This window comes from Protopterus annectens, chromosome 4.part0, assembly GCF_019279795.1.
Source record: "Protopterus annectens isolate FY-2018-M chromosome 4.part0, PAN1.0, whole genome shotgun sequence".
NCBI classification, from domain to species: domain Eukaryota; kingdom Metazoa; phylum Chordata; order Ceratodontiformes; family Protopteridae; genus Protopterus; species Protopterus annectens.
In genome coordinates, this window is record NC_056733.1 from 1448969182 (window position 1) to 1448986510 (window position 17329).

At 44.1% G+C, this 17329-nt stretch overlaps 1 protein-coding gene across 5 annotated transcripts in view; it reads left to right on the forward strand.

Moving 5' to 3' along the window:
• UIMC1 (ubiquitin interaction motif containing 1) overlaps nucleotides 1–17329 on the forward strand; it is a 2105680-nt gene that overhangs the window by 1479996 nt on the left and 608355 nt on the right. For all 5 annotated transcript variants that reach the window (XM_044069293.1, XM_044069294.1, XM_044069292.1 and 2 more), the window contains one exon: nucleotides 7564–7639. In XM_044069293.1, the coding sequence (XP_043925228.1) occupies nucleotides 7564–7639 (76 nt within the window). The remainder of the gene's footprint in view (nucleotides 1–7563; nucleotides 7640–17329) is intronic.

A 17329-nucleotide genomic window follows, 5' to 3' on the forward strand; every position in this document is an offset into this window, starting at 1 on the left:
GGATCCCAAACATCTAAAGTTATGGTAAGTACATAACTAAAAGTTCCACCATACTCAAGAGTCTGTTCCGATGAGCCACCCAGGATAAGGGTACTAGGGACGCGGTCCCATCCAGCAAGAATGAAGGCGAGATTGACAACTTAACATTGAGAAATTATGTACCTACCATAACGTTCCATGTTAGTTGTCTTCTTCTCGCCTTCTTTCTTGCGTCCCACCTGCCACCCCCCTAGCCTGGACAGACCGAGAGGATCCTTGGGATCTTTTATCTTCCACAGCGTCAACCACCTCTATTGCCCCTGTTTGATAGTTCTACAGGTAGTCTTTCTATAGAGGTGGATTTCCCCTTTTCTGTGTCTCTAGGAGACCAGCACTGCTATTCTTTCAGCTATCAAACGAGATCTGGGTATTTACTGCCTAGCATTGTGGGATATAGGGGAGCCTCAAGCCGGTGGAAATAGCTCTCAAGCTTTAGTATTGGCCGAGTTGGAGCCGAGGATCGGCTCCGAACCATCCAGCAAGAAAGAAGGCGAGAAGAAGACAACTAACATGGAATGTTATGGTAACTACATAACTTCTCATTTCTTGGCATTAAGCTTGAGCCCATGGCTCTGGCATCAAGCATCTGTTTCTATATGCTACTATGTCTGATTTTCTCATATCTGTTTTTGAACTGTCTGTAGTAAAGCCAGCTTTAAGTCCAAATTAGCCACATCTACTAGAGACAGTCATAAGGCCTTCTTCACATATGTCACAATCTCAAAGGAAGCACCCAGATCTTTTCAGAACTGGGGTCAAGGACACCACATACACAAATACTGTAGATGTAGCCAGCCTACTGGCTGACAGATTCAGCGAAATCTTCACCCCTCTGCCCCCATCAGTAAATCAGGACATCCCCAGTACCTGCCCCCTCCTCTTATCCCTAGGGAACAGGTCATCACTGCCCTCTCAGAGGCAAAAAATACAGTCTCCATGGGACCCGATAACATCCCAGGCTGCATCCTACATGAACTCAGGCAGGAACTTTAGCACCATTAGGCACCTATTCATCCAGAGACCGAGTACTGTCTTTGTCCCAGCCGAGTGGAGGACAGTCACTGTCATCCCTTTACACAAAGGTGGAGTATCCACCGATCCAGGAAATTATAGACCCAATAGCCTGATCTGCAAGGCTATGTAATGGATTGTCATGGACCTCATTAACATGGACATTGGCAACCTCCAAACACTCGACCCCACACATTTTGGCTTTAAGGGGAGGTCATGTCTGTTAAATCTGGTTGACTTCTTTGAGACAGTCACCAAAGCCATGGACAAGGGGAAGACTGTGCACACCGCCTACCTTGACCTGGCCAAATCCTTCAACACTATTCCTCACTCGGGCATAATAGATAAACTGTCTCAACTAGGCATCAAATCCATATGTTATCAGATGGGTGGCAAACTGGCTCACTGACAGAACCCACTTAATCAAAATAGGGGAAGCCACATCAAGCAGTAAGGTAAGGCCTACCCCAGGGATTGGTCTTAGTGCCTCTGTTGTTCGGGATATGCTTCTCTGAGGTGCAGGCCAAAACCAGTGGGCTGTGGCTGACAAGATTTGCAGATGAATTCAAGTTGAACGCGGTCATCAGTTCCCCAAGTAATGTGTGGACGTCCTTCAAGAGGGTCTCACCGAAACAAATGACTGGTGCCAGAAACATGGCCTCAAGCTGAATGCCAAAAAATGCATCATCATCCCCTTTGGGGAGAGTGACATCCCCACATATTATTACATTTATAACGTCCTAAGCACGCAGTCATTTGTGAGGTATTTGAGCACCCAGCTTGATAGCAACTTGACTTTTGACCACCATGTTGCTTCCATTGTACGAAAAGCTTTCAACATGGCCCACCTCATGAGTAAGGGAATCTCATCCAGGGACTAGGAGGTCACAAAATCCCTGTATTCTTCCCTTATAAGGCCAATTATTGAGTACAATGCCCCCTTTGGCATGTATCTTGCAAAGCACATGCAGCAGCTGGAGAGACCACAGAGGTTCCTCACCAGAAGAATCCAGGGCCTCAAACATCTACCCTACACAGATAGGCTAAAAGCCCTGTCCCTCTACTGAGTTGCATACAGACTCCCCAGAGGTGACCTCTGTTTGGCATACAAAGCAATCTCAGACTCCGCCTTGCTGGGGCTGCTGCATATCCGCAAGTCAAGTTCCATTCGAATAACCCGCACACGTGACCTCAGCCTTGTCTGTGACATCACTAGAACTTGTTGGTGGGACAGATTTGTGTCCCAGAGACTACCCTGTCTGTGGAATAGACTCCCTCTCCACGTCAAGCAGAGAACCTCATTATCCCTTTTCAAGCGCAACCTGGATAACTGGACGGAAAACAGAAAATACACCCCTGGTATTCCACCTGTGTCCCTGCTAGACAGGGCTTTGGGTGCTGAGTTGTGTAAACGTGGGCTAAAATCTTGGCTAGAACTTATAAGGTCCTCAAGGTCAATAGTCTAGTAACTTCCTATGATATAAATTTCATCATTCCCACTAATGCTTTGTGGTTCAACTTTCAAGTACTTCTCTGTTAACTTCATATTTTAACGTTTACACAATCCCCAATTTAACAGTCTTGCCACATTATTGTGCCTGTCAGTGCACATGCCCTCTACTTATGTGTGTATCACACCCAGCAAACAAGCTGTGCAACTGTTTCCAGTTAGAGTGGATATAAAAAGTGTACACACCCCTGTTAAAATGCCAGGGTTTTGTGATGTAAAAAAATGAGACCACAATAAATCATTTCAAAACTATTCCCACCTTTAATGTGACATATAACCTGTACAATACAGTTGAAAAACAAATCTGTTCGGGGAAAAAATATAAAAAAAATAAAAAATGTACAATAAGCTTAAGTGTGCACACCCTTAAACTAACACTTTGTTGAAGCACCTTTTGATTTAATTACAACATTCAGTGTTCTTGAGTAGTCTTATCAGCATGGCACATCTTGACTTGGCAATACTTGCCCACTCTTCCTTGCAGAAGTGCTCCAAATTTGTCAGTTTGCGAGGGCATCTCTTGTGCACACCCTCTTCAGGTCACCCCAAGATTTTTTATTGGATTTAGGTCTGGGCTCTGGCTGGGCCATTCCAAAACTTTAATTTTCTTCTGGTGAAACCATTCTTTTGTTGATTTGGATATATACTTGGGACCATTGTCGAGTTGAAAGGTGAAATTCCTCTTCATCTTCAGCTTTCTAGCAGACACCTGAAAATTTTGGGCCAAAAGTGGCTGGTATTTGGAACTGTTCATAATTCCCTCCACTATGACTAAAGCTCCAGTTCCAGCTGACAAAAATCACCCCCAAAGCATGATACTGCCACCACCATGCTTCACCATGGCGATGGTGTTCTTTTGGTGATGCGAAGTCTTGTTTTTGCACCAAACGTACCTTTTACAATTGTGGCCAAAAAGTTCAACCTTGGTCTCATCAGACCATAACACATTTTCCCACATGCTTTTGGGAGACCTGATGTATTGTTTTGCATATTTTAGCAGGGCCTGGATGTTTTTTTTTTTTTTTAAGAAAAGGCTTCCGTCTTGCAACCCTACCCCATAGTCCAGACATATGGTGAATAATGGGGTCTTGTTGTCACATGTAGTACACAACCAGCACTTGCCAGAAATTCCTGCAGCTCCTTCAGTGTTGCTGTAGTTCTCTTGGCAGCCTCCCTGACCAGTTTTCATCTCGTCTTTTCATCAATTTTGGAGGGACATCCAGTTCTTTGCAGCGTCACTGTTGTCCCATATTTTCTCCACTTTTTGAATGACTATCTTCACTGTGTTCCATGGTATATCCAATGCTGTGGACATTTTTTGTACCCTTCTTCTGATTGATACCTTTCAACAATGGGATCCTTTTGATGCTTTGTAAGGTCTCTGCAAACCATGACTTTTGCTGTAGCAGGCAACTGAGTAAATGTCAGGAAAATTCTACTAGCACAGCTGAACTTTATTTGGGGTTAATCAGAGTCTCTTTAATTGATGGCAGGTGTGTACCCAAGAAGACTATACTGTAATTAAATCAAAAGGTGCTTCATCAAAGTATTAGTGTAAAGGTGTGCACACTTATGCAACCAGCTTATTGTACTTTTTTTCATACTTTTTCCCCTAACAGATTTGTTTGTTTTTCAATTGAATTGTACAGGTTATAGGTCACATTAAAGGTGGGAAAAGTTTTGAAATTATTTATTATGGTCTCATTTTTTTATATCACAAAAAGCTGCCATTTTCACAGGGGTGTGTACAGTTTTTATATCCTCTGTATTTTTTATAGAACCTACTTTTGTCTCTTTCTCCCACCTTTTCAATGGACTTTGTAAGCTAACATGTATGTAGTCCACTATCCTAGGCCTACCAGTATTGGCCTTTCATTTTTTTTTATTTCAGTTCACCTTTCCTTAACAACTCCTGAGTCATATCTTTGTGAACACAAGGTTGTTCCAGGAAATTTTCATACTTGCCACTGTATTTGTAAGTTTTTCATTTTTCTTCCCATTTCATCAGATCCTTTTCCTTGTATTCTCTTTTGTTTTTGCTTTTTTGGAGGGGACATTCAGTTGCTGTCTGATTTTTGTCTACTTCTGGTTTGATTTCCATTCCCACCTGATACCATAATGTTTCTGCTAAACTAAGCAAAGATGCCGTCATAGACTTCTATGCATGTTTTAGAACTTTAACAACATTTGGAACTCATGAAGTCAGCAAAAATGTATATAGTTCCACAATTGCAGATCTGTACATGCAATCAGTTTCAAGGAGGCCCGTACTCCTTTCTCAAGTTCCTTTATGTCACATTCATATCCCAAGTTGATATTTTCATGGTGCTACTCCTTTCCTGTTTTAAATGTTGCTTTTGCAATTTTATCAAGACCAAATCTCATTCTTACACCATCTGAGAAAGTTCTAACCATTTATAGTTGTGCTTTCAACTCTTCATGTGATGAACTGTACAGTTTTAAGTAATCCTTGGAAAGTAAATAAGACATCTTCACACAAGGTTGGTTTCTGGGAGTCAGTTTATAACCATAGCCTAATCTGTTAAATAAACAAACTAATGGGCTAAGGGCAAGACAAAATAGCAGCAGTGATAAAGAATTCCCATGGAATATCCCCTTTAAATTGTTATCCCTGGAATGATAATTTACGCTTTGTCATGGCTCACCTGCAGAGTGGGTTGTCACTGCTTCATGGCCACTGCAATGTAATTGATCAAAATAGGGTGCATCTTATAGAGCTTGTAAGCATTCCTTAATCCATGAGTGCCAGTTGCTGTCAAAAATACATTTTACAACTCTCTGGAAGTGGTTCTCTGTGTGTAAGGTGAGACATATGTGCCTCTAAGTCTGGAGATTTTGCCTTTGCTATTCATAATTAAAGATGCCTGTTTTTGGCCTCCTTTGACATTGCACGTCACAGCCCCTGTGAAGGACAGAACTATGACCTGTTACTACCAGGTCAATCAGTTCCTTAAAGGGATTTTTCATCTTTGCTTGCCTTCGACAATATTTTCACTTTTTTTTTTTTTTTTAATTTCTCCAAATCTTTTGGGTTTCTAACACCATGGCAGGAATGGACCCCATTCCTAAGTCAATGTACAATTAAAGTTCATGAAGTTAGTATTGTTTCAATCTTTGATGTCAGCCAAAAGTGCTCTTCGCAGCACCCGCAGTGTGCCCAGTAATGATTCATTCTGCAATTCATATGGAGTTGCATGTGTTGGTAGCATATCTAAGTATGACTGTAGATTCTGTTTTAGAAGACCCATTGCTCCTACTACTGTTGGAACTGTCTCGGTGTCTTTCTTCCACATTGCTCTCATTTCTGCCTGCAGATCTTGATATTTTATGACTTTGTGTCTCTCTCTACGAAAGACACTGTAGTCACTGGTTGTGGCGATTTCAATTATCAATGCTACTTTTGTCTTCTTTTCTTAGACCACTCTATCCTGTTTTCTAGCATCTATCTTTTGAACTGTTGGTAATGGAGGATCCAGTGTGATGTAGACTTCATCATTTTCTATAATGCCTTCTGGCTCATGTTTCCACTGTTTTTCAGCCACTTCTCTACCATAATGTTTGCATGATTTGTCTTCCCTTTGTGGATCAGCTGATGAGCTCAAAACTGCTGCTTCTTCAAAGCAGACTGAGTGGAGACTTCATTCATTTCCCTTTGTCTCCTTTAAACCCAGCTGCATTTTGAGGCTTTGTCTTGGTGCACTTAAAACATTTTACTAAGTTAGGTGTTATATAGTATCACTTGTCTGAGTTCTTGTTTTATGTTCAGTACTCCTCTGCCATATAGCCACCCCTTTTGGACTTTGGCCTGTTTATTCCTGCTAAATGAGAGTTCTACAGCCCAGCTGTTTCTGAAGGGAAATTGCACTGTGAGCAATGCTGTCATCTGTGAGTAGGAATATGATTTTTTGCTGTAATGCCCCATTCCCCTCGTTTTCATTATAACATTTTGCATAGTGATGCCAACCCTCAGCCTAAGTGGTACACAACTGTGCAGTGTGATCTTTACAGGGTAATGCTGTGAGTGACTCACCTACCCCTTTATTAAAATATTAAAAGAAGGTGCAGTGTATTAACCTTATCTAATAATTTGTATTTTGTACAAATTGTTTAATAAAATTATTTAAAAACCTTTTCATAATAAATGATATTCAGCAAGCCATGTAGTTGAGTGATTTGAGCTGATCTTGTTCCATAATGGCGGCACTGTGGGTTCTTTTTCAGTGCTTTTTGTTAATTCAAATTATTTTTGTTATCAAGAACCTGTCAAAAAGTAAGGTTTTTTTATTTAGAGCCCTACCTGACTTGGCACAGGAAAGGGGTATAGCTTGGTCCCATGGAGAAAAGAGATAGATGTCAGTTTGCTTGTGTGTTTTTGTGCTTCTCTTAAGGACTTTGGAATTGAGGTATACTTAATTTTGAAAAATTTGGAATTTTCCACTTAGAACAAAAATGTGTTCCTCTACTTGTTCACTTTTAGACTATATTTAGCATTTCAGGTGATAGTTATCAGTGAAATATGTGGCACCCTGATGAGTAGCAGTGCAGGGGGACAGCAGGAGTTCTGAAGTGTTGAAACTAGACTGGGGTGGACTGTGCCACTGGGAGCACTAGAAGGTAGACAGAAGATAAACGAATGTTGAACATAGTGTATTGGAAATGGCATGTCCTCCATCATATCTTCAGTTAGGTTTGTGTTGAAAATCGGTTTCATAAATTGCATAAACAGCTTTTCAGTTAGTGAAAGAAACTGTTGCCACCTTTTCTTCCATAAAATAAGGGAGCAGTGATGTTGTTGGCCTTTGGGCTAGGATCCCAAAGACTGGTTGATTATTGCATTTACTACAGGTTATATTTTGAGTGTGATTGGTGAGAAGAATGTGTATAAAGTAAGTCTTCTGTTTAAAAAAAAAAGGTTTAATTTTACATATTTATTATTAGTGTTGTTGCAAAAATGTATTCATTATAAACTTGCTTGTTTTTAGTTGTAACCAGAAGCTACAGAGGAAGGAAAGCTGAACCTGTCAATGCTAATGGACTTCCTCCCACAGAAACTAGCAAGTAAGTAGGTAGGCTGATTTGCAGTTCAGTTCAACATGTATTTTATTGATTTATTTAACTTCAGGTTGTCTTTTGCAGCCAGTCCATATCATAGTTATCTTCCTGCTGCTTTTGTCCATTGCTAACAACAGATCTTCCAGCATACCTGTGGTGGGACAGCCTCATCATCATTTTCATTTTTATTACCCTACTTTATTTAGGTAAAATAGACATTAGCTGCAGATGCTGTTCAGCTCTGCCCTGCTGTGGAACAGAACTGAATTGATTTTGGTGCACTCTGGCTTCTTAACATCCTACTACAGTCAGGTTCCTTGTATATTATCAGAGTTACATGACCGGACGTCCTCCTCTTCCAGACTCATGGTCACCAAAGTGTGTTTGTGGTACTGAGACTGCAGCAGTGTGCACACTGTTAAGTTTGGTTCTCTAAGGGGTGTTGCTACAAGACAGAAAGTGATTTCCATTTAAGAAGTTAAGCTGATACAGCAAAAGACCGATGGAACCTCTGAGTTGTAGTTGTTTGAACAGTGAAGCAGTAAGAAAGGAAGCTCTTCCTATACAGTACTGAATCAGAGTTGGAGGACTTAGCACACACAACTGCTGAATCATAGCAGATTTTAGATGTCTTCATTATGTAAGGTGAAACATATGAGGGTAGGTTATCTTCCTCATTAGCTAAAAACAGTAGATGTCAGACTAGCAGGCATGTTTCCAGTAAAGCAGTAATTATTCCCAGTCTTCTTGTAACAACCGTAAGCATAAGTGAGGGGCCTAAGCATAGAATAGTGTCATTCCTGACTTGTGAGTACACTGCTTTTGCTTTACTTGACAGCTTTCAGGATGTTCATCATTACATTAATCCTGCAGCAGCCTAAGCTGTATGGGCACATTCGACTTGCTCTAACCACCAAGGGGCTCAAGGAGAACCACATAAAATCAGTGGTTAGGGTGCCAATTGTTCAGAACTTTCTTGCCATTGAGGTGTGCTATTCTTGTGGTCTTTGAGGGAGTTGACAGTCAGCAAGAGCTTCTTCAAGGCTTGACAGATAAGTACCCTTCTGAGGAAGACCTTCAGAAAATGTTTTTATTTCCAGAAAAACTTTGTTGTTTTATACCCCAAGCAGACTCCACAAAGATTTTTTTCTCAGGTAGATGACAAATGTTGGGAGGTGTGGTGGGGAAGAGGTAACTGGGAACATACGTTTTGGGAGTGTAATGATTTGGCAGACTTAAAAACATCCCTGACAGAGTACTCTGTCAGAACTATTGGATGAGCAAATGGATGTAACTAAGGGAAATTACTTTTTTGAGCCAGGATACAGGGTCTGAAGTGTGTAGACATAATAAGGCCTTGTTATGTTTAGTTCTGGTGGCAGCCAAAAAAAAATATTACTAGAAAATGGAAATCAATGTAGTGAATAAAGTAATGGAGATAAAATAACTGGAAATGGGGTCTTGAGAAAAGAGTAAGAGCAAATTACATAGAAAAAAAAGAAATTTTGTGAACAACACATGAAGAATAATGTCTTGGAGGTTTAGTGAGGTTTAAGGGAAGGCAGGAATGGATCAATGTATGTAATTTTGGAGTCATATTTGTATGAAATAGCTATATAATACTTGCAACTGTGAACATGTTCACATTTTTTTATTAAAATACAAGATTAGGTTCAGAAAAAAAGAAAAACTTGGTTCCTTCTTGAGAAAATTGTTTTACCTAGTGCAAGCAATTACTGTGACTGTTACAAGACCACTTTGGCAGAAGATTTGTTTATTTTCTGGTGTGATTTTTGTATGGAAAGCTTGTTAAAAAGTTACTTTCTGAAATATTTATCTAGTAGTGTGAATAATTCTAGTTTGGGGCCTAATAAAGCAGTTTTGGAGGTTGTCACTTTCTCGAACATTTTTTTTTCTGTCAGAATATTCACCACGTCTTCCAAGCTCTAGTAATTGCAACTGAGGCTTTTTTTTTTTTATTATGAACCATGGAGCATGCTACTGGCTGTTCATTTCTTGTCACCTCTATCCACAAGAAAAGAAAAATGGTGAAGAACCTTTATTACGCTGGCTTCTTCTCTGCCTCAGCCACTGATGGGTGACTCTGCTGCAGCCAAATCTGTGTCCTCAAGCCACACATGGTTTTCTGTCGTTACTTGGAAACCACCAACGATATCATCTGCAGCTGATACGGTGTGCTGTGTAGCCATGGAAGAACCACGTTTGTCAGTCTACCACGTAGCCAGGCTAAGATACCGGATTCTCAGACTAGTGCTTCTAATTTGAGTCATTCTGTTTCTCAGGTGTCGTTAAACATTTAACTTCCCAATCTTCCTGACTTTGTACAGGAAAGGTCTGTTAGGCTTTTCCAAAGGTTTATTTCAAGTATTTACCTCCTTAAGCTCTGGTCCCTCACTGCATGACAAGAGAAAAATAATTCCATCTCTTTCTGATACTGATTCTCAGTCAGACTAACAAGGATTGGACTGAAAGGGGATTTTCTCTGTTAATTCTCCTCAGGCAATAAATTGTGATTCTGAAGAAAGTGATCAAAAGTTGTCTTTTCCATCTGAATCAACCTTTGGATATTCGGATATGATCAGATCTGATGCCGGCAATTTCAGATTCTTAAATCTCCAAAGTTCTTCCGTCTCTCGCAAAATGCCCTGCCTGCATGAGATTCCCCTGATCTTATTTGCCATTTTCAGTGGCAGTCATGTCCAGTGACGCTCCACTAAAAGAAGTAAAATTGCCTTTGGGGGGGGGGGGGGCTCTCTACAGCCTTCCTTCTCTCTACAGCGATATCTCATAACCTTTTTGGTTAGATGCATCTATTGGTCAAGTTAGTGAAGGTGTTTAGTGTGCTAATTTTTGAGCTAGCTAAGTTTCTGTTTAAACTTTTATTCTGTCTTCTGGCAGGCTTCTTCCTCTACCTTCTTCAGGTTAAAAAAAAAAGTCTTTTACTTTTTCCATTGCTGCTGATGTTCATATTGATCACTGCTGTAGTAGCCGTGGCTGTATGTGGTTATATCCTGACAAGGGCATAACAGCTGGCCATCTTCCAAAGCTTCAGGGCACGTTCCATGCACTCAAACTCTCAGGCAGCTCGAAATGAGATGACTAAAAGACAAATTTGGGTGCCAAGCTCTCCAGAGCCATACTACTGCCAAAGAGTATGCTCCTCTAATGCTTTCAAGGATTGATGGCCGTATTGGTGCTGTTCCTTTGCTGGGCAAATAAGTTTCCTTTGCAGAAAAACTTCCATTTTGTAAATATTTGTGTTTTATCACTTACCTCTTCATGGAAGTTATTTTAAATCTAGGAGTTTGTGTTTTAACAGACTGTCACGTGACTATATCATACTGTCAGATGGGAGAAGTCTTTTTTCCTATTAGTTTAAAAGTTCTGTAAAGTAACTGAAAGTCCTTTTTTCTCTGGATAAATTGTTATATATTTTTAGAGCCCCTAAGGCAGCTTGTCGTCAACTCTGACTTCCTTCCGGAAGCTCTTACAGCCAAGCGGATGCTAAATGTATCGCCTCACATTCCTTTGGACCACATAAGGGAGGCCGAGAGGGGGATTGTGTCGACTGAACATCTCAGAATCTCCATATGCTATGCCCAGGCTTGCGTCCTGGAGGGGGTCACTTCAGTGCCGCTGCACATCAGAAACAACACGGGAGACAGCAGTTATGAGTTAAAAGTCCAGAGTGATTGGCGTAAGCTCGGATGCTACGGGCTGTCTCCTGTGGAAGGGACCATCATAATCCCACTGGTCAACTATCATTCACCTCAAGCTGGGCAGCCCCCAGCCAGTAAGTTGCTGACCTACCACAATCTGCCTGCTTCATTGGGTGCATGGAGCTAAGGTACATACTGAAGAGCAGACTGTAAAATCCTGCACCAGGCAACAACAGAAAAAGAAAAGTAAATTACCAATATTGCGATTGGCAAGCTGGAATGTTGGGATATTACACCTCAGCCTCTCTGATGATCTTCACCAGGTCAGCAACTCCAGGAAAGCAGCCATCATCGATCATGAACTCAAGAGGCTCCACATCGATATTGCTGCACTGCAGGAGACCAGACTTCCAGCAAATGGTATCCTCAGAGAACTGGACTGCACATTCTTCTGGTAGGAGAAGGAACCACAGGAGCGATTGCATGGCATTAAATTTGCAGTGAGAAATTCCCTGATGTCCTCAATCAAACCACCATCAAAAGGCACAGCTCGAATCCTCTTTCTCTGCCTCTCAGCGTCTTCAGGCCTAGTGATTATCCTGAGTGTCTATGCTCCCGCAATTTGCTCTTCAGCTGAGACAGAGCATGAGTTTTACATGGAGCATCAGACTGCTATCAGAGGGATAACCTATCAAAGAACACCTGTTCATGCTTGGAGACCTCAGTGCCTGAGTTGGAGGTGACCATGATTCCTGTCCCAACAGCATCTGATTGTTTGGCGTGAGCAAGCTGAACAAAAATGGGCAGAGATTGTTAGAGTTGTGTTCTTGCCACAATCTCTGCATGACCAACACATTCTTTACCACCAAACCTAACCACAGAGTATCCTGGTGACACCCAAGGTCCCTTCACTGGCACCAGCTGGATCTTGTCATCACTAGTAGATGCCTGCAAACCTGTGTCCTTATCACCTGCAGCTATCACAGTGCTGACTGTGACACAGATCACTCCCTGGTTGGCAGCAAGGTGCATCTCCAGCCTAAATGAATCCACTGCTCAAAGCAGAAAGAACACGCTCGTATCAACACTGCCAGGACATCAGTGCCAGATCTGTGAGAGCATTTCACTGATAATATTGCAGAGGCCCTGAAGGACTGCCCACAAACCAGTGTCGAAGCCAGGTGGAACTATATCCGTGACATCACTTACAACTCCGCCATGGATACCTTTGGTAAAAGAGAGAGGCAGAACCCAGACTGGTTTGAAGCAGGAATTGCTGAGATTGAACCATCACTCGCAGCCAAGCGAGCAGCACTGCTCAACTACAAGAGGGAGCCTTCAGAGGTAATTCTAGCTGCACTCAGGAAGGCCATAAATGACGCCCAGCGTATAATTCGACAGTGTGCCATCAACTAAGAAGATAAGAAAAACTGCAGTTAAGGCACACTGAACCAGGCTGCAAAGTAAAGGTTTTTAGTAATAGATTAAAAACACACAAGCGCTTTCATCCTGCCACAATGCAGGACTTTTTCAAGTGACTAAAAAACACACATCTCCCAGCGTTTTAAATTAATGGGAGATGTGTGTGTTTTATTCACTTGAAAAAGTCCTGCATTGTGGCAGGACGAAAGCACTTGTGTGTTTTTAATCTACTATTAAAAACCTTTACTGTGCAGCCTGGTTCAGTGCGCCTTAACCGCAGTTGTTCTTATTTGTTTTACTTTTGCGGTCAATCCGTTTTTATTGGTATAATGTGCCAACAACTACTGGCTGAATCTCTGTCATACCGTCCAACTCGCTACTGACTTTGGTAACATCCATGCCATGTAGGAGGGCATAAAGAAAGCCTTCGGCAGCTGTACAGTCAAGATTACGCCCCTAAAATCTGCCTCTGCTGAAGTCCTACCTCATTCTATAAACAGGTGGAGGGATGGGCAGAGCATTACCAGGAGCTCTACTCAGAGGAGACCATTGTTGCTGACACAATGCACAACCCCTTCCCTATCATGGAAGAGCCTGATAATCCACCATCTGTAGAAGAGCTCAGTAAAGCCATTTCCTCCCTTGTCTGCGGTATAGCTCCAGGAAAGGATGGCATTCTCCCAGAGGTCATCAAAGTTGGCAAGAAGTGCTCTCCTTGACCACCTGTGTGAGCTCCTGCTACAGTGATGGCAGGAAGAAACAGTGTCCCAGGATATGCGTGATGCCAACATCATTACACTGTATAAGAAGAAAGGTGACCAAACTGACTGCAACAACTACCATGTAGTATCCCTCCTCAGTGTTGTTGGGAAGGCCTTCACCTGCATAGTTCTAAACAGGCTGCAATCACTCGCAGAATGTGTTTACACTGAGGTGCAGTGTGGATTCAGAACAGGAAGGTCTACAATCGACATAATCTTCTCACTAAGGCAGCTGCAAGATAAGTGTCCCAAGCAAAGGAAACCATTGTACAATTGCCTTCATTGATCCAACTAAGGCGTTCCACTTGGTCAGCAGGAAAGGCCTCTTCACCCTGTTACAGAGGATTGGATATCCCCACAAATTCCTGAAGATGATTACATCCTTCCACGAGGACATGCATGATCTGAAGTAGTTTACTTCATTTGATTGTCAACCTGTGGGAATACGGATCTGTGTCAGATCCGAGCCGGCAAAAATTACTAACATCAGCTCCGTGCTCCGGACTCCTCCCCTTACCTTCCACTCCCAGATCTCGTTTGGCTCGATTTGTGAAAGCATCGTGTCTCTGAAGCTCCAGTTAGCAGGGTATTTTTCTGGTATTGTAAGTTAATTTTTGTTTTATTAGACTTTTTAGCTTAGAGTAGGTACCCTTTCTCCCCTCCCATCACTTTGGCGTCATGTGTAGGCCTGTAGCAGTTGGTAGATAGTGTAGTTTGTCTCTCTGTGCCCCCCCTTCTAGTCAGTTTAGTGTGTGGTGAGTGGGTTTGTGATAAAGTTTTAAGTGGAAAGTTTTGTCTTTTCTTTCCTTAGGATAGCTGAAAAGCTTCTTTTTAAGCGCTGCACAGTGTGTGTCCAATAAGCTCTCACCAGCGGATGGCCACATTCTGTGTACTGTGTTTAGGTGTGGCCCACCTTAATGTTGACTGTGTCATTTGTGCGGGGTTCAACCCCTGGGCGTTGAAAGACAGAAAGGCTAAGTTGGCCCTTAAGGGGCTTCTTCCTGCCACTGATCCTCCCTCCACGTTCTTGGCTTCAGTCATGGCGGCTGCCGTGGTGGTCTCTCCTGCTTCTCTGCCACTAGCCTCCCCTTCATCCTAGGCTGAGACTCAAGCTCCCACTTCTAAGCCTGTGGTAGTGGAGCAGAGGAGGGGTAGAGAGCAGGAGAGAGTCGAGGCCGATAGAGAAGAGGAAGAGGTCTCCAGATCTCGCATTACCCAGTAAATCTGCTTGGATCTGTGACCCCCCCCCCAGCTCCGATCTCCGAGGTTCTCCGCAAAGACGGAGGAGGCACACACAGTCTCCCGGGCTTCAGCTCCCCGACCAGCCAGGTCGGAGTCTGTGGCCTCGCCTCGGTCCACCTGGTCTCTCCCGGACATGGATCTGAATAAGATGATGAGCTTTATCCGTACACAGATCCAGATGGGGTTCTTGTCAGCCCCCCCCCCTCCCTCAGGAGGGGGCAGCTCACTTCCTTTTTTTCACCCTATTACTCCTTCCCCAATCCGACCTTCGGCGTTGGAGTTCTCTGATCCGAGGTTGGCCTTGGTCGAGGCGTTGGTGCCGATGGTCCTCACATCCTCGATGCTGGCAACTGCCTGGAGCATCTCAGATCTGACCAGTTTGGATCCGAGCTGCTCTTTGAGTCGGAGCCTGGGGTTTGGATCTGAGGGAGTGGAACCTATACCATCAGCTCCAACGTTGTCGGTCCAGGTTTCCTCTCTTGGAGTTCCGGCTGGCTTCAATTCTCGCATTGGACCCAGGGAGACCGGCCTCCTTATTGGCTTCACAGGAGGTCTGCTCTCCTTCGGCATTCGATGTGGTAGAACTGGTCCTCTCAGTCGGACCGAGGTCCCCAACTGCCCCTTTGGGCTCCACCCAGACCTCTCAGCTCTGTCTATGGTCTCCATCATCTTACCAGAGGGACAGCGCATGCCCGAAGGGCCCCAGACAGTTCCCCCAGAGGAACAGATGGCTTACGAGCACTCCCCGGAGAGCCCCACGGGAGATGTGCCTCACAAGCATACGTGTAAAAGGAGGCACTTGGGCTCCCCTGAGTCCCTAACAGAGGACACAAACTTAGATGATGAGGAGGGCTCCCCAAGGTCACCTCCTGACGATGTCTCCTTTGGGAGACATCATGGAGATCCTGCGCCAGTGCGGAGGTTGTTTTGCCCCCAAGCCCTCCTCTGATGAGTGTTTGTGTTTCTGGAGGCCTTTGGCATGGGCCCATCTACATCTTGGGTGTCCCCCCCCCCCCAGCAGATCCTTTAGTGGATTTGGTCACCTTGCGGGCGTAAAAGGAACCTGATACTGTGGAGCCGATCCCCAAGCACCCCGATAAGGTTTTGAGTCCCCCTATAGACAGGCCTTCCTGGAATAAGGGCTCCTCTGTGGACAGTATGTTGGTAGCAGCAAGCCACTAAGAGGGAACTATCTCAGGAAAGTTCCTCGGTCCACCCTCCTGACCGAGAGTCTTGGATGATGGACCAGCTAGGGAAGCGGATGTATGCTTCAGCTACCTTTTCAATAAGGGTGCTGAACTTCTTGGCCCATGTTACGAGACTCCAACGCGACCTGGTGAAGGAGCTGGAGGAGTCTCCACCCAAGTTCATGTCGCAGGAGGACAAGGCTTTGTTCTCCACAAAAATGGCCACTTTGAGAGCAATATCGAATACGTCCATGCGACTCCTCTCCCATGCAATGGAAGGAGCGGCTAGGGCAGCTGGGTCTGGTGTGTCCATGAGGCGTAACGCCTGGCCCAGGTTGTGCCAATTTACCGAACCCTTTAAGGTGTCCTTTGCCAATGCCCGTTATGATGGCTTGACTCTGTTCGGTAAGACAGTCAAGGAGATGCTAGTCCAGAGTGAGAAGGACAGGAAGATACTCTCTGCCATCGGGAACCGCTTTTCTAACCTTCAAAGGTCCTTTTCCCAGAACCAGAGAGAGCAAAAGAAGATGTGGTTCCTGAAGTCTCAGTATTCCTGAGACATTCAGGGCTCTTCTTACCCCAGAGGTAGAGGGGGACAGAATGGATGCCGGCCCAGAGGCCGAGGAGGTCTGCGAAACATCGGGTCTTGAGAACCTTTCTCAGACAGACCCGGGCAGCAACCCTGAGGGGTTGCCCAACTGCTCTACTCCGGAGGCAGTCGGGGGACAATTGTCTTTGCACCCAGCAGCTTGGGAGTCCATAAGAACGGACCGCTGGGTGCTGCAAATAATACCCAGAGAATATTCTGTCCTCTTCCTGGGTTCTCCAACCCGTCCCAAACACCTCCTGGACATTCCACCCACGCAAAGGAAGGCAGCAGCACAGGAAACTTCCAAGCTGCTAGGAAAACAAGCCATCGAAACTGTCCCCCCAGATCAGTCCGTATCGGGCTTCTACTCCAGGTTCTTTTTGGTGCCAAAGAAAACAGGGGACTTGAGGCCCATTCTGGACCTCTCTACCGTGAAGCTGTCAGTGGCCAAAGAAAAGTTCCAGATGGTCATACTACAGTCCATCATGCCGTACCTACAAGAGAGCGACTGGATGTGCTTGTTAGATCTCCAGGAAGCTTACTATCACATAAAGATGTACAGAAGCTCCAGGAGGTTCCTCCACTTCCGTCTAGGGGCCAATCATTACCAATTTCGAGCCCTACCCTTTGGTCTCACCAGCTCCCAGGGTGTTTACCAAAGTGATGGCAGTGGTAGTGGCTCACCTGAGGCTTCAGGGGATTCAGGTCTTGTCCGTACCTGGACGATTGGCTCTTCACTGCTCCCACCAGGCATCTACTTTCCCAAACCAGAGACTACTTTCTGACACTTGCCCTGAGTTTTGGTATCACAATCA